Here is a 23,257-nt window from a genome sequence, read left to right on the forward strand (position 1 = left end):
CACCCCATACTCCCGCAGCACCTCCCGTAGCACCTCCCTGGGAACCCGGTCATACGCCTTCTCCAAGTCTACAAAACACATGTAGACCGGATAAGCGTACTCCCAGGCCCCCTCCAGGATCCTTGCGAGAGTAAAAAGCTGATCCGTCGTTCCACGACCAGGACGGAATCCGCATTGTTCCTCCTCAATCTGAGAAAACGATAACATGGATGTGTAATTTGAACTTCAAGACAATGCAAGACAGTGTAAGTACAAACAATCTTTATTCACTTTGCACACCTTCAGCACTCTGCTCAGAGATCAACTGGAATGAAACACAACAATCCTCTGCAATGAAAAACACCTTTCACTAATTGATCTCATTATTTGACTGCTTAAAAACCTAGGCATGTGCAGGCTTCTTCCATGAGGTATGTGTGGATAAGTCGAGCCTTTATCAAGTGCTCTCCTCAGTCTGCACGCAGCTCCAGAGACGTCCTCCTTCAACACACAGCAGCGCTCTCATTTCTTACCTGTGCAGGGAACAAGGAGACAGTGATCAAGAGCTCTGCCAGTCAAAGAAACAAAACATGCCAACAGCACAGTACTGATACACCTTACTGTCATTTTCGGATTAGATTCTACTTTCTACAAAATGTGAAGAAATTGTAATAAAAAAAAGTGACAAGGGGTCTTTAAAATGAAGATGTCTTAAATGTTTTGTCAATCCTAAACCCAGAGATGTTCATTTTAATATGAAAGACACTTGATAAAAAGAGAAGGAATCCATATTTCAGAGGCTGAACATTACTCTCATGATGAATGGATAATCAGGTGGTGATTATTTAACCATTGATCAATCATTTATTCAATTAGTAGACTACACTACAGCTCTACAGTACAGTTGAACAAAAGCACTGGAAAAGCTTTTAAATTCTCAACCAAAACATTTAATTATTTTCAACAAAGAAGAATTGAACAATACAACATTTAGTTGTTCTAGGTGGGATTGAATTGGTTTAAACAAAAAATGATATAGCGTTATTAGCAGGGGTGCACATAACTGGTACGCAGGTACGCATGCGCGGCAACAATCCGAAATGCGTACCGTCTCTTGTGTCACAAAGCGCATTTGCGTACCGACGTACTTGTGAAGCTTTTCCAGAAGGCGGTTAGATCACCGGACGACAGAGTCGATCTCCATATGCACAGACAGGGCTGCTGTTAACGTCGGTCTGTAACGGAATTGTGCCAAAACTACACCAACCCCCAACCCCCCCCCCCCGTTGACGTTCGCGATACAGAGGGCTTCATCAAATAACTTTGAGTGGAGCCAGAAGTTGGAGTACCAAACACTGACTCCAGGTACTCATCTGAGTACCTCACTGAGAAAGTTATGTGCACCCCTGGATATTAGCATCTTTCCATGGGACTCAGCATGAAAGCAATTTTTCCAAATGTTCAACTATTGAAAGGTGATTTGATGACTTGGATAACCACTTCTGAATTTGGAATGCTGCCACTGGATGTGCATTGCAATTGTAATAAAAACAAGCACCGTATCATCCAGATTTCCAAATACGACATGTGAAGTGTGATGAACTAAATATGAATTGCATGATGCAGGAAGGAGCAGAAAGTCTCGAGACGGCTGAAGATTGGATGTGTCAGGTTTAATCTCAATCTGTGCCAATACTCTGTAAATGTAGTAATCTGCATTAACTACCAAACATTTTGAATGATGGACAAACAGTTTGAGTGTCTGTGTGTTTACTGTTTAAGTGTCCTTTAAACCGTGGGGTTCCACATATGGAGCCTATAATTCCCGATCCAGATCCCCCCCTCCCCTTTTTCTTTTAACTTTCCTCATGAAAGAGAAAGCAGCCACAACTTTCTTTAAAGACGCACATGGAAACACACAGAGATCAGCCTGAAACGAAATGTGCACATAAGAGAGCAAATAAAGAAGAGCATTATTCTTAACCAAAACATCAAAACAGTGACCGCCACAAACACCACAACAGGAGAGCTTCGTGCTTGGAAGCACAACAGGGGCTCCCGCTGTGTGATGTGGCCCAGCAGCAGGCTCTCTCTCTGGGCATCGAGTGTCTGAAGTGGTCTGAAGGGGGGGGACCATCCCGAACAAATTGGTTCACCCTCAAATGCATCCTTATCTTCTGAGTCATGAGAAAAAGGCTGCTTCCTATTGACTGTGGTTTTGGGGTTTGTGTGTGTTCCCTTCTGTTCTTTCGATAAAAAAGGATGTGATCTCTCAGGAGAAGAATGGCTGGAGGGGCTGTTTTGGGGGCGTAAAGAGACTTTGTGTGTAATGTGTGAAGGCTTTCAACGGAACTTTGTTGCAGAGAAATTAACCAGACCGAGACCACCTGGAGCGTTGCGTCTCCAAGATGGACTTCGCTGTGATTCTGGAACGAGATTATGCACTCTGAAATACAATTAAAGCAACTTTTTGATCATTTCCTGGAAAATATGTTTTAAAAAAGGGGGTTCTTATTATATGTAAGGACAAAACATTTATATACTGTACAAACAACATAAGCAATATGGGATGTTTGAGGACTAAAGTGTTGTCCGGCTAGCAAGTGTTTATAAGTCTGTACATTGACTTGTGGTTAAGTCATTTCAGTGTTTATGACTTTGAGTAGTTCTCGATGGATTGTGTAACATGTTCTGCTGCTACGATGGAAATAAATTCCTGAAGAGCGAAAAACATTTCCCACGTATTCTGCACAACGGGACCCTTCCAAAGAGCCACATTTGACACAGCATGTCATGATGAGATGTTCAAAAAGAAAGCCTGAGAATATTACTCAAACCCTTCCAAAGAAGGTTTTCTTGTCTGGGATATTCATAGGTAACAGAATCTAGGCTCACTCGCATGAGAGCTGACATGATTGTATAATAAACGATTGGTTATTGCCATTATTATTTATTCTCTTTGACCTATTACAGTATTGAAATTAAAATTGCATTTTTATCCTTATTTTACAAATAATTACTTTAATGTTTTAGCATGATGGACTGCACTTCAACACTACGAGTTCAATGCCGCTATCACAGCAGCTCGCTTGGCGTTCACTTTAGGACAAAGTAACTTCGCTTCAGAACTATTTAAGCATTTTTTTAATCTTTTGAAGTCCTGTGCTTCACACTTTTTGTTTATGCATTTTTCTACTTTATTTTCCCAACTTTTCAGCCCTCAGCCCTGCAGTCTCATGCCCTTTCATGTGGAGTTGCGAGGCTATAACCTGCTATTTCTGTACAAGGGTACACACAATAGTGTGGTTTAAGAACACGCCAAGAATGTGACATTTCTTAGGACCTTTATGGTGAACAGATTTAAGAAAAAGGTGGAAAAAATATATTGGTGAATGAGACCCATTGTATTGATTTCTTCTTTGGGACTGACCAAACAAACCAAACTACAGATGTGAAGGAAATTATTGTGTGAGTGATCTAGTGCGTGTCCTGTACATCTCTCACCTGGAAGCTTGAGCCACTTGGGCATTGTTCCCAGGTCAGACCTGGCAGGTTTAGCAGGCGGGGGGTTTTCAGACGAGGCTCCAGTGTTCTGAGCGGCTCTGCTGGGGTCGGCCCTCGGCTCCGGAGCAGGCGGCTCCTCCGGGCCCTCAGAGCTGCCGGAGGCTGTCGGGGACCGCAGCATACAGCTGGGGGGGGGGAGGTCGGATAAGAAGAAGAAACATTTTATTATACCATGATATCGTCAGATCAAGTCAGGTATTATTCTTGCATCCCAGCAGCTCCATTTGCAACATCAACAAGGACAAATGTGTAGGACAATAAAATATCATCCCAATCACTGACGACAATATTTCAAGACCTAGACTAGAGAAATATTTTATTGTATATTTGACCTGGGATTAAACCCTTTATTTAATTATAGGTTTGACTGGAGCCTTAAAGAGTGCTTCAGTCTTAATACTTAGGGGACCCCGTATGTCCCATGGATGTTTAAAGAGAACTACAGTCTACCAGTTTAGATTTCAATTCAATTAAATTCAAAACCTTTATTTATCCAGGTAAAATCCCATTGAGATCAATTAACTCTTTTTCAAGGGAGACCTGCAGCAGTAGGTTCCACAAGAAGACATAAAAACATAAACAACAGAACAACAAAAGGACATCATACAGCAAAATGTACAGGGATTACAATTTACATATTTAACCACAAGTACAGGTCCCAACAGCATCTGATTTTGTAGCATCTAACCGAGCTTTAAAAACATGTAGTGGTACTAGCTTGGTAATTTTCCATTCTTTTTGCAGACTGTTCCATGTTAGTGGAGCTGCACATCGAAAAGCTTTCTTCCCTAAGACAGTCCTAGCACTTGGCACATTTAATAAAACCACAGCATGCGATCTCAGGCAATAAGTACTTTCAATTCGCAGAGAGATCAGGGAGCAGATATAAGATGGTAGTTTATCCAACATGGCTTTGTAAATGAAAAAGTACCAGTGACTGAGCCTCCATACAGTAAGTGATGGCATAACCGCCTTGGTATACAGGGTACAGTGATGCGTAAGTGCTTTACAATTTGTCAAAAATCTCAGTGCACTGTGATACGCAGCATCTAACTTGCTCAGGTAATTGGCAGGTGCATTCATATATAACAAATCACCATAATCCAGCACAGGTAAAAAGGTCACAGTGACTAGCCTTTTCCTGGCCTCAAGCGAGAAACAGGACTTATTTCTGTAAAAGAAACCTAGTCTAACCCTCAGCTTTTTAAGCAGGTTATTGACATGAAATTTAAAAGTGAGACAATCATCAAGCCAGATACCCAGGTATTTGTAACAGGCAACCACTTCAAGTTGTATTCCTTGCGATTTAACCACGACCACTTCCGAATTAACTTAGCACTGCGTCGTGGACGTATAAAGGGAAAGTCGCCGTCCCCATGTTAACAACGCTATAGTAATATCATGTTGTAGATAAGAATAGCGCTTTTTTTAATATGAAAGAACATCAAAGTTATGCATAGTTGAGTTAATGTTTTTTTATTTTAATTCACCAAGGATATCAAAATAATAAACTAGAAACCAATGCCGGTATGTAGCTTAATAGCTCATTTTTTGTTTTGTCACGTTTTGTACACGAGTACAGTATTTGAGTAAATGTACTTTATTTAGGATAACCTCTTGCTGCAGACTGCTGTAACATTTTTCACTTGCACTGACTGATAAACAGCCCTTATAGTTTTTTTCCCAAGCTAGAGAAGACGTGATATTACCTCAGCGTTACCATGGGGACGATGACGTTCTCTCTGCAGTCACGCAGAGCTACGTTAATGCTGAAGTGGCCGTGGTTAAATATAAACTAAGTTGGAAAACGATAGAGGCGCTCAGGACATGGTCGGGTCAGAGATGATGTTGTTGGCAAGCCTCGATGTGTTATTATATGTCTAAAGTACTTGTAAAAGGTGTCCTCAGAAAAGAGGCTTTGAAGAAGACTTGTTGTTCCTGTATTTATTTAGGAAGCATTGTTTTGCATGTGGAGAGAAGTTATGGAACTGTGAGATCAAGGAGAGAAGTGACGACCTTGTAAAAGGACAACAGGTGGGGGTCACATTTGGGAGCGGGCTCTATCTTTAGAAGGACTGGAAAGTGGTTTATGTGTGTGTGGAGGAAATGAGGGCGCATGGGGGCACCTGCTGTTTAGGCTGAGCCTCAAAGGGATTCCTATGATGACAGCTTTGTTAAAAAAGGCTGGTTGCCGCAGGATATAAGTGCGTACACACGCCCTAATGCATGCACGCCCTAATGCATGCACGGTCACACGCATGCACGGTCACACGCACACACACACACACACACACACACACGGACACACACCTTGCAATGGACTCGTTTGCTTGCAAAGCCGACACAGAGGAGTCAACCAGTTCCTTTTTCATGTAAATGTCTGTGGAAAACACACACAGTCAAACAATGTAAATTATTGTTTTGTTATGTTACATTCCTCAGTAATACACCAGTATCCAAATCCAAATTAGCATGAGAAAGGGAAAAAAGAAGAAAAAAACCTCTGTTATCATCAGAGCCGAAGTACACCAGCGCACCAGGAAACAGGTCGGCCTGCAGACAGAGAGACAGAGGAGGAGAAGTAAACAGAAGCAATCAAAAGTATTTTTTACACGATTCAATCTGCAAAACATGGACAAATATAAACAAAACCGCCTCCTTTCTACATGCAAAATGATCGCTCCAACCACATTAGCGGCCAGAGTTGAGTTCATTTCTGAAGATGATTCATAGCTTGGGGATCTGAACCAGCCACTCTTTGAAGCAGACCACAAAATGAGCAACAATCAAAACACTTTCACCCCCGAAGCACAACACACCTCTCCGGTGAACGTCTTAATGGTTATAATGGACCATTCGCAGGCAGATATTACCAAGCGTACAATTACAGAGGTAGAAACGCAGACAGGCAGACAGACAGGGCACGCGTCTGTGACTCTAATGCAGAGTAGACAAACAAGAAAGTAGTTTAAGATAAACAGTCTTCTTCTTCTGGTCTCATGAACAAACACTATGGGGAGCATCTGAGCAGAAGTACACAGTTGAGTTGTTTTAATAATTAGTGATGTACTGTTAAAATAGTAAATGGTTAACACAAAGAGTACAGTTAGTAGATCCTAAAATGTGTCTTAAGACTCAAATTTGATAATGTGTATTTTAGGGCTCTAACGAATGACAGTTTGACATTCACAGTCTTAATGAAGTACTGCGCAGCAGGTCTCTTCTGAAGAGATAAAGAGATTAGGCTAAACTAATATTATCCAGTTGTGTCTGCATTATATTGCTTGACTCTTGTGATCAAAACATTAACTATTTTAGAGTCCAAAAGTACGAATTTATGGAAAAAAAGAGAGAAGTCCTGGGTGGAGCGGGTTAGTGAGTTTGGGCCAATAATGATTATTTCAGATTTGTCACAGTTTAGTTTCAGAAAGTTATTTTGCATCCATGTTTTGATGTCAGTGAGGCAGTTGATGAGTTGGGAGAAATAGTTTTTGTAGAGAGGTAGAGTTGGGTGTCGTCAGCGTAACCGGAGTTGGTGTTGACAGAGGATCTGTCCAAGTGGGAGGATGTAAATGATGAAAAGCAGGGGACCAAGTACAGAGCCCTGGGGGATGCCGCGAATGACTGAAGCGGTGAGGGATTTGCAGTTGTTGGAAATTAATTGTTTTCTGCCAGAGAGATATGATTTCAGCCAGGAGAGGGCGGTGCCGGTTATGCCAATTAAGGACTGAAGGCAGGTGATGAGGATGGAGTGGTTAATGGTGTCGAAGGCAGCGGTTAGGTCAAGAAGGATGAGGATGGAGAGGGATCCAGAGTAAGAAGACAGGAGAATGTCATTTGTGACCTTGAGTAGAGCAGTTTCAGTACTGTGGCGAGCAGGAGCAAATTAGGTTGAAGTTACTTGTCCAAGAACACTTGAACTGGTGTTCCCTAGCTCCCCTGATCTGAGGATCAATGCACTAGCCCACTGCGCCACATCCACCCCAAGAACAAAGTGTTCAGCTTCAATCCTATAATGTTGGGGTTTCAGAAATAACATTTTAAAATGATATCTACCTGCTTTAAATAATATCTTTCTGGATGTCCACAGAAAAGACTTATTCCCATTTCAGCTTGAAGCAATAAAACGTTAGCCTTTGGTTTTCAACTCCTGCCTAATAACATATTAACATTAAAGAGCTACAGGTAATACATTCTGCTGGCATCATTTTTCTTTTCAGATAAAAACCACCAGTTACCGACAATAAATGAGAAGCAGCTTTTGTTGCTCTGAGACTTAAATAAAACAGAAAACACTTTGAACTTAATGATAGATCTGCTACTTTCATCATTGATAGCTGCATGTGAGCATCGTGTGCCACGCAAGAACAACATTTTTGTCAACTGTGGCAACAATAACTAAGGGAGGCTTTCCAAAGACAGACTGCTCGTCATCTGCAGGGAAACCGTTTCCATGTAGCTCAGCCCGTAACTGTTTCACATAAAAAGAGAAGAAAGCATGTTTGTTGCTGGGATTAGTTTGGTTGACCCTCTACTACAGCCTGTCTCACACACGCTGTTTGTCTCTCTCTGCCCCCCCCAATCACTATCTGGTGGCTAAACTGGGACGCTCTGGCCTAATTGCTATTATGGCAGCGCTGTGAGCAGGAAACAATGTGTTACAGTGAAACAACACACATTCCTGCCATCCTGCTCCCCTGGCAGCACCACTTCCACTGAGACAGGGCGACGGGACAAGACCGGTGTGTGTGTGTGTGTGTGTGTGTGTGTGTGTGTGTGTGTGTGTGTGTGTGTGTGTGTGTGTGTGTGAAAAAACACATGAGAGAGAGCGAGGAATGGAGGCAGGCAGAACGGACCCTGATGGAAGACAGAGGGAGAGAAGGATGAGGGAGGGGACGCCTGGTATCAAAGGGTTTCTGGGTTGGGAAACATTCCTTTCCTGACATGACACAAAGTGATTAAAGTATTTGTGTGTGTGTGTGTGTGTGTGTGTGTGTGTGTGTGTGTGAGAGACATATGCGCTCATGTCTATGCTAAACAACAACAAAAAGGATTAAAGATCCCGTGTGTGTAAGTCAAAGACTGATGTATAGAAACGGAGACAGACTGTGTGTGTGTGAGACATACATGCTCATGTCTTTGCGACATGACAAAAAAAGATGAAAGATTTCTCGTGTGTGTGTACCAATGATTGATGTATAGACAGAGAAACGGAGAGAGACTGTGTGTGTGTGTGTGTGTGTGTGTGTGTGTGTGTGTGAGACATATGCGCTCATGTCTATGCTAAACAACAACAAAAAGGATTAAAGATCCCGTGTGTGTAAGTCAAAGACTGATGTATAGAAATGGAGACAGACTGTGTGTGTGTGAGAGACATACATGCTCATGTCTTTGCGACATGACAAAAAAAGATGAAAGATTTCTCGTGTGTGTGCCAATGATTGATGTATAGACAGAGAAACGGAGAGAGACTGTGTGTGTGTGTGTGATGACACCAAGGGGATTAAAGATTTTGTTTTTGAGCACTGTAACGCTTTTAAGTCCCTAATGGATAGAGACAAGAGAAGGAGGGGGGGGTGGTTAGGGTTAGGAGAGCGGGACAACAGTGTTGGTGGATGAGGGGGGAGAAAAGAGACACATTTGGAGTTGGGGTACAGCAGAGGGACGTGTGGTGGTGATCAGACGGGGTGAGTTCAGGATGGGAAGCAAAGAGGAGAAAACAAAGAGAGACGGGCCACTTCAATCAGAATCAGAGGGATCAAAAATGGCACACACCAAAGTGTGCTTTTGAGGATCTTTATCTGTTGTAGCAGTCCCTCTGAAGTGCTACTACTTGCTCACCATCCCAACACAATACCGTTTCTCACAATCTCTCTTCCTCCCTTCGGCCCTTCACTTCCTCTACTTAAAGGTGGGGAAGGTAATTTTGGAGAAACCAGCTCGAGTGCGCTAGAATTTGAAAATACACAACCGGAAACAATCTGCCACTTCCTTACAGAGCCCCTCCTCCAACACACACGAATGCGCACATGACCAATGAGGGCACGAGATAAGTTTGTGCACTGATGGAAGGCTGACAGGCAGGTAGGCCATCCAGTTACTTTAGCCGGGCCGGCTAAAATGATTGGTCGTGCTTTTTACAGCGCCACAGCTTCCACAGATGACATTTTTTAATGGATTTTTTGTCAAAGCACTTCAGATATTCATTGCTATCGGATGTTAAGAGCATTCCATGGAATATAACAAAAAGTGTATCTCGAGCCGGTTTCTCAAACTTACCTGCCCCACCTTTAAGATTGGGTGAAAGTGTCAGAGAAAAATAAAAAACAGGAGGCACTGATGATGAAAATGTTCTAAAATAATACATACAAAAATAATTAAAAAGGAGAGTCTGTGAGGGCATCGGAATATAAACTGATGAACTGTACAAGAGGACATCTTTCTTACTTGTAATTCGCTCTCTTTTAGTGTGGAAATAGCTCTGAGTGAAGCGTCAAGGCTGCCCATTTCTGTGTGTGTGTGTGTGTGTCAAGATCAAAGCCAGGCCTGTATTAACCCCATGTGCCAGTCTGGGAAAAATCAAGCCCAGCTGGGGTCAAGGACAGTGGGGAGGGGGAGAACAAGTGTGAGGGGGAGAAGGGGAATGTGGTGAGGCTTTGAAGAGGAGAGAGGGACCAGCCGATACATTTTTACATTCAGTGTGTGTGTGTGTGTGTGTGTGTGTGTGTGTGTGTGTGTGTGTGTGTGTGTGTGTGTGTGAGAGTTTTGTAGTTGTTGTTTACTGCAGTTTGCCTGTGATGTGGTTTGTTTGAGTCTAATTGCACTGTTTATTGTTTTGGTTTAAAGAAAGTGCTGCGTAAAGACTTAAACGGTGTGTTTGAGGCATCTTACCTGAAACAGAGTCGCTGAGGGGTCGTCCAGGATGGTTTTTGGGGGGGTTATGACTGACAGAAAGCAAAAGACAAAAAGGCAGACATCAGAGGAAAGTACGAACAGCTATTGTGTGAAAACATGTCAGCATTGTCATTCACCAAAAATAAATCCAGTGTCAATGTGACCTTCCCTGGCCACCGTTTGTACTCTGCCTTTGTGTTATTGTAACACATGTAGAAAAAAAAGGGTGTTGTATATTTTACGACTTGAATCTCAATAATTTCTCAGTGTTTTTCTCAGGATATCTTTTGATTTGATGATGTTGTGATAAATTAGTGGGAACTATAATGCATTTAGGGGTCCGTCTTAATTTAGGGGTACATATTCCAGCCCTTAACTTTCACATTTCTGTACCATTTGTTAGTTCACTTTTAAAAGTTTGCTGACCAATACTATTGATTGAAGGTATGAACATCCTCACAAAAATATCCATTGTGAAAGGGGCCGTATTATGCTTTTGATGTTTTCCCTTTCCTCTAGACGTCATCTAGGTTTTCGTGCATGTAAATGGTCTGCAAAGGCTAGAATCCCAAAGTTCCCTCCAGAGAGAGTTTCTCCCTCTCTGCCTGAAACGCCTCCATTGGACTCCTTTGTTTACTTCCACCACATAATGACATCACTATGTAACACTCGCGCTCCTATAGGCTAGCATTCCAACACATTGTATGTGATAGGATAAGAGGTGGGAAATCTCTAAGCAGTTGACCAATCACAACAGAGCCGGCCAGCTAACCAATCAGAGCACACTGGGCTCTGGTTTCAGACAGAGGGTGAAAAGAGGTGCTGCAGCACAGGCAGTATGAGAAAAATAAAGAGCTTTTTGAACATTGAAGCATGGAGAAGTGTCACAGTAGAGGCACAACCTACAAATATGAACCTGAAAATGAGCACAATATGTCCTTTTTAAATGACACTTACACAGGTAGAAGCTGAGCTCAGGATCCTCCAGGTGACTGATCACAAACTGCCTCACAGCACCAACTGGGCAAAAACACAAACACAGAAACAAATCAACGAGCTGATCCATCAGCACCTCGTTCAGGTAATGTGTGTTTTTCACATGGAATTCCCCTGGGATTTATTTTTCTGCTGCTTGTCGTGTTGCTGTTGGGGATGAGGTGCATCTAATCCCTGGAATTACAGACCTGTCTCATTATTTCTGTCTCTGTCACTCTGGTGTGGCTACAGTAATACATGTGGTGAGAGAGCTTTAACATTGCAGCCATACCTGTGGCTAGCCAGCTGAAATGAACACTGCAAACACACATGCACACACACCTGTCTCCAGTGGCCTGAAGAAACCTTGTAGAACATGTCTGTCTGGAAACTGGACCCTCAGGACCACCTGGAGACAAACAGAGGTATTCAAATGTTGTATATTTCATGCAAACACGCACATTTAAAAGCAGGATTGTTATTCTGTGTCTGTCACTCGTGCTCACTTTGGGATATCGTTCCATCTTCTCTCTCATCTGTGATTCTCTCAGAGCTTTAGTCATCAGCGGAGCCTCCTCCAGGTGTCTCCTGCAGGAAGGATGGAGAAAGAGTTGTAATGAAACAAGCTTGGAAATAAAAAAGGCCCACTGTGGAATCAACAAGATGGGTAGAAAAATGGTTCATCTTCCACCCTTATTCTTGTGTGGCCGTGTATGTGTGTGTGCGTGACAGGCAGAGACGAATTGCTGTGGTGGGTTTAATTCCCCCTTTGGTAATTGCAGTCATTGACACGGTGGTAGCGCAGCCATGAGGCAGCCAGCTAAGTCAATGTAGACGGAGATGAAAGGACGTACGCGCTGAGGTCTCAATCTGACGGTGTTTGGTCGAGGGCTGAAGGATAAACACAAAATAGCCTTCCTAATTGCTCCCTGTGTACCATATTTAGAAGCTGTTGTAGAGTGCGTGGTGTCTTATAAATGAGAAAATGTTTGCAAACACACACACGGTGTCTCAGCAGCTGTGGTGTGCTGCGGCCACATCCAGAGAGTAAACGTGTCTGCATCTGTTTCGAAGAAGCGCTCATAAATAAATAAAAACTTCAAACTCATAATAATAAAAAAATAAAAACTTCAAAAACGCACGCAGCGATGCCTTGCATTCTCCCTGCCTGTGGCCTCTCCTCATTGCCATGGTATTTTGCAATTATACATCGACAAAACACCACAGGACCAAATGCCAAACTGACTAATTATCCGTTACAAACACATCTGATCCAGACGCGTTTCTGCAGCAACAAGGTATTTATACCAAATATCACACACCATCCTCTGACCCAAAGCCACCCAAACGACTTCCTCCTCCCACCTCTGGCTCTTCAGCTGGGCGAAGCGCTTGCGCACATCATCCATCGTCACCTCGAAGAACTCGTCGGGCAGATCCCTGTGGTCGGAGTGACGGCACACGGCGTCCAGGTGGTAGATGAGGAGCTCCCTCTCTGCGGGCTGCAGAAAGGGAGGGAGCGAGTGAAAGGATGGAGACATGATAACACTGATGTTCATCTAAAGAAAGGGTTTTCAAACAGTGAGGCAATTGCTGTATGAAGGGTTAGGGCTCGAAAGATAATAGAAAGAAATGTTTCTGTTAATAAACCCTTTCACAGTTACATAATCATATTGTGTGGAAAGCCTTTTTTTAAGTAAACGGCTTTAAAAAGGCAAGACATCATGAAGTTCTGACCGGAAAAATCATTGTGTCTTACCGCCGAGAACTCCCCTAGATCCATGTCCTCGTCTGGCTGATTTGCAGTGGATTGACCCTGTTAAAGGAATGAAAATGGCTCATAGTTATACTCAAATACTTGTGGAAAGATTGTTTGTCCTGTTTTGCTTACAGGTTAAAAACATACATTTATTCTCAATTACAATGTTGTGCTTTTTGCTTGTCCATCCACTTTGAATGGAGATATATAATCCCTCCACCTAGTCTGACCCTCAGTCTACTCCCACTAGGGCTGTACCCGAATATCCGTTCGTTGGAGTACTATTCGGGTTTCAATTTCGTTATTCGGATATTCGCTTTGTTTGTTTTTTCCCGTTTTTTTTCCAAATTGGATTTAATGAAATCTCCAATAAGTAAGAGCTTGTGCGTCTTCGAGGGGTGCTAACACTTAACCATAAACGTTATCGTTTACTTTCTCCGTCTTTATATGTAGATATTACTTTTCTCCGTTAATCTCCGTCACGTTGTTTCCAAAGCAACAACAACTTCCTGTCAACAGCACTACCTCTCCTTCAAAATAAAAGCATGTCCATAAATAGGAAGCCAAGCCAAATTACACTTAAGACATATACAACTGAAAGTAACACACACAATGCGATATCCTTTTCAATTTCAAAGAACACAAATTGGGTTACATTAACAAATAACTATAAAACAACAATACTGAATAACAAAATGAATGCCGTGAATACACCGAAATACACGTGAAATACACATTGTTCCCTAAAAAAATCCCTCCTAGAGGAGGTTAGGTCCACCCCCACCTAAAACATGTTCACATGGATAGGATACTAAATACATTTGCACACTTTTCATATGGTGGCCTATGTCCATATGTTTCTGTTTTGGTGGTCGTGCCACAACCGTGCATGTCTGCACGGGTCATAGGTGCGCTAGAAAATAGCACTACACCCCTGCAATGTGTGTGAAAGACAACAGACTTTACAGCATGTTTTTTTAAATTGAAGTTGCGTTGGTGTTTGTGTGTTGGTTGTTGACGGCAGTGTGTGCCCCCCCTTGATAAATGATTGCCCCCCCATTCGATTTGTTCTAGAGCCGACCCTGTATGGACACAAGATGTATGCAAATGTATTTAGTATCCTATCCATGTGAACATGATTTAAGTGGGGGGGACCTAACCTTCTCTATGGGGGTCCGGGGGCATGCTCCCCCGGGAAGATTATTTTTTAAATATTGAAGTTAAAAGCATCAATCTGGTGCACTTTGAGAGCAACATTAGTAGATCTATGGATACATCTCTCAACACCCATATGAAACAGAACTGTAAGCAGATTTTTCTTTTTGGATATTTTACAAATCACTCCCCTTTTAAACTCTATTCTTGTTATTTTTAACAACTCTTTTGTTACTGTCATATAGTATTTTAATCCTGTTTTTCATTTAGTCTGATTAATAACTATAATGATCATATCAAGGTGTGCCTTAACTTCACTGAGCTGAGGTTATTTGAGCCTCTCAGGAGAGAGCTCTCTTCCACCTGGTTGTAGAAAAGCTCTTTAAATTCGTTAGCATAGCTAGCTAACCAGATGCTAATAACAACAGATCGCCACTGTGCTTACAACTAAAGACACAGCCACGCAAACACTGTGGCATGTGTACGGCTCCTTATGGGTACTGCAATATTTGAAGAGCTGGAGCAGCGTTCCGGTGCTCTCCGTCAGCACTCTAGTCTACACTCCTTTCAGACGAGACATAACCACGTGAAGACACGTTACGCTCGTGTTGTGTTCAAGGAACCTGTCCTTGGCCAGGAAAAACAGGCACTCGCTTGTTTAATTGACGGACTGACCCCCACCCAAAAAACGAAAACTCTTCGGTTCTCCACAAATTACACAAGTCACCCAAATCAGCATTAAAAAAGCGGGAGGCGCCGAAAAGCGACTAATTTGCATCACTGCAAACCTAACCTAAACTATATATTGAATACACCTTCATTAAGATATCAGTACTCATATGGCTCACCTTGATGCTCGAACCGTGGCTGCTTTTTAGTTTCTTGGCTTTAGGTGAATCAACGGCTACAGTCAGAGCTGAGGATGATGATGATGAAGATAGCGGGCGTCCCACTGCGCCCCCCTGGGGACCCCCGAGGCGCTGCCCGCCTCCAGTGAAGGGAATGAAAGGAGCCGAGGGAGCAGCGAACGAGGAGGAGGAAGAAGAAGAAGATGGGTGAGAGTTCAGTCCTGAAGGCCCCGCTTCCTCGCCGTCCTCCTCTGGCGTTACTCTCTCCACAGGAGGGACCTTTGGCCGAACTGCATCCTGGGAGATTGGAACTTCCTCCTTCTGAAAAGGAAGTGACCTGCTTGGGGCAGAGGCGGGAGTTGGAGCAACAACTGGCTGCTGGGGGGTTACATGTTTAATTGGCATCTCTGTTTTGGACATCTCTGGAGGTGACGGAGCAGGGTCTGGCAGAGATGATGGGCTAGGTGTGGTTTTCTTGGCAACAAGCATGGTTGGCATAGCAGCCGCTTCAGTGGCTTCCCCAGTATCTCCCTCTGCTTTGTTCTTCTTGAGTAAAAACCTGAAGCAGAAAGAGGGAAAAAATGGCTTTATTGTAACGTGTCACATTAATGTTGTTTCTGCACAGCATGCCGTTTCTTCAGCACCAGCGTACCTGACAATGGCATTTCCTCCCGTCAGACCCAGAGACCTCAGAGTGGTCTTCTTCAGCGCTTCTTCCCCACTCACCTACACAGACACAACAGCAGCTTTGTTACCATACCCTTTCCTTTGAAATAGGGAGACTTAAAGGTCCCCTATTATACTCTTTTTCATCAACATATTATAGGTCTCAGATATATATATAAAAACATGTCTCTGAAGTGTTTGGCTCGATATACCAAACAGATCATGCATCGTAGCATCCCATAATCCCCTCTGTTTCAGCCCTGTTTCTAAAGTATTTTTACAGATGAAAATAAGGAGTCACTCCCCACGCCCCTCAGAGATAAAAACAGATACAGGTGATAAGGTGGGGGTTACCCTGGTTGGTGATTGGCTAATGGTTACACAAGCCAAAAAATCGTTATGACATCATAAAGTGGCCAAAATCTGATCAGCTGCTCTTTTTTTTTTATATAAATGGATCAGGTCAAAAAGTAAAAAGTAATATTTTTTCCTGAAACTTTCAGAATCTCTTAACATAGAGGAGACACATGTTTATGTATAAAAGACATGAAAAAGTGGATATATAATAAATGTTGCATAATAGGTGACCTTTAAAATAACATTGCTTACCTCGTCTCTCATGTAGACGCACACGGGGGTGGATTCTGTTTCCGAAACACTGGATTTGGAAAGTGATGGAGAAAACAGAGATTGAAATGATGGCCGACTGATTTTTATTTGCTTCAACAGTGACAAAACAAAACACAGAAGTGACTTTCCCTTGTTCAGGGAAATCAGCCCTGTGATTTTACAATAAAGCCTCACGAGATGCGGGGAACTCTGTCTGCAGCATGTGTAAACCATGTGTGCACAATCCCGTGTATGAAACTAATTGAACCATAAATGTTTTACTATTGTTCTCCTCTGTTCTGAAAAGCATTCCCCTCTGCTTCGCAACAGTCACAGAGCTTTTTTACACTGATGTGGAGCTAATATGCATTTCATGAAAGCGTAAATTCCCTGGAAAAGGATCAAGATACGGAGTGATGTAATTTAATAGAGATGAGATGAGGGCTGGACGGATGGTGAGCACCTGGGACCGCACAGCTGGAACTACTGAACAACAGCTGTGTGTGTGCGCGTGTGTGGTAATGTGTGTGGTAATGTGTGGGAAAGTTTAAACTTCAGTCGAGGAATGGTGAAAGATGTTATCCAACACCGTGCTGCTGGCCTCCGTTCATTCCAACACAATGATCACCTTTACTTTCCAGCCTTGAAGAAAGTCAAACACATATACACGTTGTCCATACTTGCGAGGACCAACCCAAGCACCTTATTAGAGCTGTGCCGATATGACAATATATATAACTTAAGTTATCCAACCAACTTCCAGAAAATGAACTGTTCCTTGGTTATGCATTACCAGTGTCATGACTAATGTTGTTACTTTTTAGCTTAGTTTTGAATTACGGCCCGTCCACACTACAGCTTCGACAGCTTCAAAAACGGTTTCCAACACGTCTGCCCATTCACTTTGAATGGGGTGACGTCACGTTCCCTCGCTTTTCACCGAACTGAATTGTGGGTAGCATAGCGGTCCGTCTCCGGCGTCAGAAGTTGAACAGAGTAGCCAGCGCCAGCCAATCAAATCCTGTTTCTGAAAATCTGACAGCTCAAGCCCTAGCCAATCAAACCGCGTCTAAACTGGGAGAGATATCCCGCCGTTCATTTCTATATTTCAAAAAAAGATGGAGGAGAAACTAATTATCGCCGTAGCAAATCACCCAGTTTTGTATGACCAGACCCTCTTCACCTACCGGGATACAAACCGGAAGAACCAGTCATGGAGGGAGGTGGCAGAGACAGTGGGTGAAACTGGTAGGTTTTCGCCTGTTTGGGGAGTTTATATATATATATATATTGCTCGCATAAAATCCCCGGAGTTTTTTGCTTTGTATGTCGGGGGCGGGAGATTCATGTGATTGGTTGTTGGTCGCGTTGCTCGAATAAAATCCCCAAGCTTCAGACACGCCCAGCTCCAAGCTTTTTTTGAAGCTGTAGTGTGGACGGGCCGTTACAGCATCTTTCATTTGGACAAATTCATTTTTTAATTGGTATGGACAGAACGATTACATGCTTTCATCTCTTTACACATTATATTGAATAGAGTTGCAGAAAAGGAGGAAATATAACAGGTGCCTCTGATTCTTAAATTCATTTTCTTCACAGACAAAGTCTTTTTAGTAAGGGTCCTGGTTGAGTCGGTGTTATTGGTGGTTCTATAAAAGGTTTACAGTTGAAATAACTAGAATATACTGGCGAACATAACATTATTGTCCTTTGTTACCTTTATTAATCCCTGAGGAGAAATTCAGTTCTTCACCCAGGTTGTATTTCACCATTACACACATAGGCCTAAAATACTACCTATAGACATGCACTAATGAAGAGGTGTCAGAACGAAGGGGCTGCGAGTGTTCCGGCACCCGGGAGCAGCTGGGGACTCAATGCCTTGCTCAAGGACACATTAGCTCTCCAGCTACCACTCCACACTCTGTATTTTGGTCCAGTCGGGTCTTGAACCAGCAAGCCTTTAGTCCCTTTAGACCAGGGGTGCCCAACCAGTCGATCGCGGGAAGATTCCCAGTCGATCGCGAGATGTGTCTAACATTAGAACAACAATATTCTGTTTTATCGTTAATGTCCTATATCTATAACATTATCTTCCCGTGCCAGAATAATGCACTTGAACGCATCAAAGCTTTGTGATTGGCCGGCGTGACCCCATGTGTCGGGGCGTGGCTGGTGGGCAGTGGGCACTAGTTCGCTGACGTTGTCCGTGTCAACAGGAGTGACAGTCCGCACACACACAAGACCACAATTATGGCAGAAGCAAAAAAGCCCAAAATATATAATTTTCACTCCGAGTGGGAGGATGATTACTTTTGTATCTATTCCAATTCAAAGTCCATCTGTCTCATCTGCAATGCGAGCGTGGCTTTATCGAAGAAGGGTAATTTAGGAGCGGCATTTCAAAACAGTGCACAAACGCTGCGAGACGGAATTCCCTCCTAATTCTGCCCTACGCTCCAAAAAGGGGAGGGGCCTGGAAGGACAGCTAAATGCACAGCAGTCCATTTTCACGAGGCCCAACAACAAGAGCAAGGCTGCTACCAGAGCATCTTATCGTGTCAGTCACGTTCTTGCGAAAACAGATGAAGTCTTTCAAAGACGGCGAAGTTGTGAAAGAAGCATTCCTGGAGGCTGCCGACGCGCTTTTGGGGACAGTAAAAATAACAGAAGCATTTCAACAGGTTTTTGATATAATAAAAACTCAAGTTAGATACCGTTATTAATCTGCTGTAAGTTTTAGTTTGTTTGAATTTATTCATTATAATTATTGTACACAATGGTATAAGAATGCAAACTTAAATTGATTATAGTCCATTATCAATTCAGGTTAAGAAACTAGTGTTGCTTGCATCCTATTTTAAAGGCATTTATTTTTATATTCTACTAAAATGCAACAAAAAATGGGTTTGATTCTATACATTTTGTCTTTTTTATTGCACTGTTGCAGCAGATTCCTGTGTAGCTTCAGATCTGAGTTGTCTTATTAGTAAGCCTCATTTATACTTTTGTAGCAACACTATTTTGATATAATGGCAAAGAAAGGGTTCAGAGTCTTTCCTTTTTTTCCTGTGTCATATGTGGCAGCACTGTTCAATGTTTCTTGAAAACATTACCCACTGTAGTATGTGACGTGTGAATAAACTCCAACTCTGTATCAACAACACTGTTGTGTAACTTCAGTTAAATACTTGTATGTGTGTAGATTAGAAAGAGGTAAGATAAAGGATCTGCAGGATTTTATGAAGTATTAATCGTACAAAGGTCAGTTTTATACAAGTAGAAGTGTGTATTTACCTGGTAGTAGGCTGTCAGTAATGGCAACGCCTCTCTATTTGGACTGGTAGATCTCGGCAGACTGGCAACTTTAAAAGTAGCTCTCGGTTCAAAAAAGGTTGGGCACCCCTGCTCTAGACTAAGCTAATGTTGCCACTTTTAAATTACATTAAAGTTATTGTTTAAAGAAACCTTTCAAACTGTCATTAAAACATCTGGAAAATGCTTGAGACAACCATGAGGCCCTCCAACTTTGCAACTTTAACCTCTGTGTTTAACCCAAACTTAATTCTAACCTAAACCCTACATTCTCAACCATGTGTAGAAGTTAGAAACAAACACACACACACACCTGATCTGGGGGAAATGTGTGAGCAGTTCCCACAGAGTCTGTCCGCAGGAGAAGGAACCCTGGTGTCGAGAGCCGTCCTCCATCTGGAGCGCTATCCGCACCTGGAGGCACACACAATTGTAGTTTAAACATATTTCAGAAACCAATAACACTGAACACACGAACCAGTGTCCTCGATCGGTCAAAAGAGGTGAAACTGATCAACAACCATGAGCACTTGTGTCTATGTTTGGCAGTCTTTGCCTTCATTATGATAAGAGATCATGATTAAAGACCCTTACTGAATTTGCTTGGAAGAAAAATAACAGATAAAACTTGTTTTTTTCCTAATGAAATACTAGTTAGATTTAAATCAAGAACACTTTTAAATTAAACCATTTTAAAATAGAAAGAATTGTAATAAAAACAAGGGAACGGTGGCACTAAAACTAAAGATGCATATTAAACACTTTCAAGCGTCCGTGCACTTTTATTTGACTTTAAACAATGAAATACAATTGATATACAATGTAGAATATATTAAAAAGTGACAACATGTTACCTTAATTGCAGGATGGAAATTCATTATATTAAGTATAAAAATCCTCCTATGTGGTCATGTGCAGGTTCTTGGCTCTACAGTCTTGAGCTATTTTGTAGGAAGTGGATTCTTTGATAATAGAACTTGATTAAGCTGCACATGTGGGCCGACCTCAGTGTGGAAATGAGTAACACCAGGCACGAGTGCGAGTCTCTTGTTGTTTTTTCTCTCTCTGAGTCACTCTACAAGTTGTTTATGTTTACTCAAAAACCATGTTGTCCAGCACAAGACACACGCTGCACATCGGCACACCGGGAGAGATTAAAGAGTTCTTTGGCTGTCAGCGTCAGCCAACAGCAAGCTCTCTCACACACCAGTCTGGCTTAGGGTGGGAGAGCCTGTGTGTGCATGTGTGGTATGAGTATATCAAATCAGATCAAACCCAGTCGTGATTTTACTGCTTAGATTACGATGTCATAGGAAACTACAGCTCAGCTACAACAAAGTGTTTTTTGTGTTGTTTTTGGACACAGATCAGAGTGAAAGCAGGAACTCAGGCAGGGATTCAAAAAATGTCTAGTAACTGCGAACAAAAACCAACAGCTGGCGTACCAAATAAAAAAAACGGAATATTGCAAGGCTTAACTTTAAATATTTATGGGTGAACAAAATAATCAATGTGATACAAATACTAATACTCTGGTAATAGCATCATACTTTTCTTATGTTTAATCCTTATTTCTCATTCTGTGATATGGAAAGGACATTCAAATAAAATAAATAAATAAATCAATGAGTGGAAAAATCAACTAAAAATATGTTTTCATACAGGAAAAAGGGGTCGCTGAAAGACTTGATAAAATGATGTGAATGTAATGCTATGGCATTCACAGTCATGAGATATTCATGTAAGTGAACACCTATAGCTTTTCTTGGCCAACATGTTGTGACGGACAGTGTTCTGTTGATAGTATGCATCATACGCACCTGAGTACACGGTTAAGCAAAGTATCACTGTCGATATTTACAATAAAGATCGAGCGTTATTTTTTGCATCATAATTTACATTTTTAGTCTTATGTTTTTGCATGCACTGGAGATGTAAGATTATGTTTAATATATTTACCAAATGTTTAAATAAGTTTGTTTTTTTAACTAGAAGAATAGAGTTTAGTTTACTAGCATTTAAAGGCACATTGGTTTTATGCTAACATAACATTCTTATTGTTTGCAACTTTATGTTCTTGAGCAAAAGAACATAAAGTCTAATTATTAGCATAGTGTCAAGAATATCATAAAACTAACCTGGCTGTCGGCTACCGCCTGTTTCCGTGTATCTGTCACCATTTCCAGCTTTGCATTGTTGGGCAGGTTGGCAAACCTCCATGGCAGCGTGAGGTCAACAGCAGTCCTCTGAAACCTGTCAAAAGTTGATGACAAGGCAACATTACATTTGAGAAACATATCTCTCCTCCTGTCATTCAAAATTGAGAACAAATAATATGACCCCTCAATGAATTGAAATTATTTACATCAACTGGAGATAGCTTTATAGATGACATATTTGGTCCTGCCCTGATGAAATTAAATGAAAGAGTTTATATGGTAGCCACACAACTATGGAAGTTATTGTAATTTGTTTGTTCTTCTCTATGGGTCACAGTCATTGCTTGAATTTAACTCTACGGCTCAAAAACTCAGCTAAATAAATTGGGAGGTACCACTCCTGCTTCGAATGTAATAACTGGTTAGACATCAGCCATTACTGTTCACTACTGTTAATCTCACACTAAACATAGCAAAAACAATTCTGTACACACATAGGATTTCATTACGTATCAAAGTATAATTCGATGCTCAGGGCAAAAAGGGAAATACCAGGATATTAGAGCTAACATTAATGTAGCCTTATTATCAGTACTGACAGCTAGCATCATCCAAACTGATACTCACTTTAAACCATGATCGTCGGGGTTAAATCCGTGCTTTTTGCAGACATCCTCCAGCACCTGGGGCGGAAAAATATAAAGTTAGTAAAATAGTTACCACTTAATAATCAAAATAGTTTGATTTCATCCGCACGAACACAGAAACTGATCAGTCACTGGCTAACTGCTGTTAGCCAAACAAGCTAACAGGAGGAGAATAGTTCGCTCTCTGGAAACAAAGGATGAGACAAAGCGTCCACGTCAGAAAACATAAACCGAGTTCAAAAAACAAGTAACCTGTAATAACGGCGTGTTTGGAGACACTTTGACTGCTTGTCTTCTCCCATTAGGAGTCAGAACCGTCACAGCTGAACTGCTGGCTGCCATTGTTGTGTCGTGACGTCGTAATGTTTATTTGAATAAACTTTATTGACAAATAACCGGCAGGGATCTATGGCAGGGATTCAAGGGTCCATTCACCCACACACAGACATCTTATGGGAGTGAATGGGTGTTTTTTGTGGTGCTCACAACATTGAAAGTGCATACGTTAAAAAAAACAAGTAAATGTTTTTATCTCTTTATATGAAACATTGTATTTAGTTTTTTTTAATGTGTTTTTCATAGAAACCATGTTTTACTAAAAAAAAATCCCATATACACCACTATTGTAAATTATGCTAATTTTCAAAGCATTTTTAAATCAAGACAATAAATTACACTTCCTGTATC

General features: G+C 41.8%; 1 protein-coding gene across 2 annotated transcripts; it reads right to left on the reverse strand.

Annotated features, from left to right (window-relative positions):
* Window positions 1-244: 244 nt before the first annotated feature.
* aspscr1 (ASPSCR1 tether for SLC2A4, UBX domain containing) lies at window positions 245-22,972 on the reverse strand. 2 transcript variants are annotated; one of them, XM_034239277.1, is made up of 17 exons: window positions 22,823-22,972; window positions 22,551-22,606; window positions 21,903-22,017; window positions 20,078-20,178; window positions 16,450-16,498; window positions 15,827-15,900; window positions 15,175-15,733; window positions 13,172-13,228; window positions 12,778-12,914; window positions 11,919-12,000; window positions 11,755-11,821; window positions 11,395-11,457; window positions 10,435-10,487; window positions 6,045-6,096; window positions 5,854-5,923; window positions 3,484-3,668; window positions 245-512 (listed from the first exon to the last, which is right to left on the reverse strand). In XM_034239277.1, exons 1-17 carry the CDS (start codon window positions 22,910-22,912, stop codon window positions 502-504), a joined length of 1,821 nt encoding a protein of 606 aa, XP_034095168.1. In that variant the 5' UTR covers window positions 22,913-22,972; the 3' UTR covers window positions 245-501. The 2 variants fall into 2 exon arrangements, with proteins under 2 accessions (XP_034095168.1, XP_034095167.1); XM_034239276.1 differs by having other exon boundaries at window positions 12,778-12,971.
* Between the last annotated feature and the right edge of the window lie 285 nt (window positions 22,973-23,257).

The sequence above is a fragment of the Gymnodraco acuticeps genome, unplaced genomic scaffold (assembly GCF_902827175.1).
Source record: "Gymnodraco acuticeps unplaced genomic scaffold, fGymAcu1.1, whole genome shotgun sequence".
NCBI lineage: Eukaryota > Metazoa > Chordata > Actinopteri > Perciformes > Bathydraconidae > Gymnodraco > Gymnodraco acuticeps.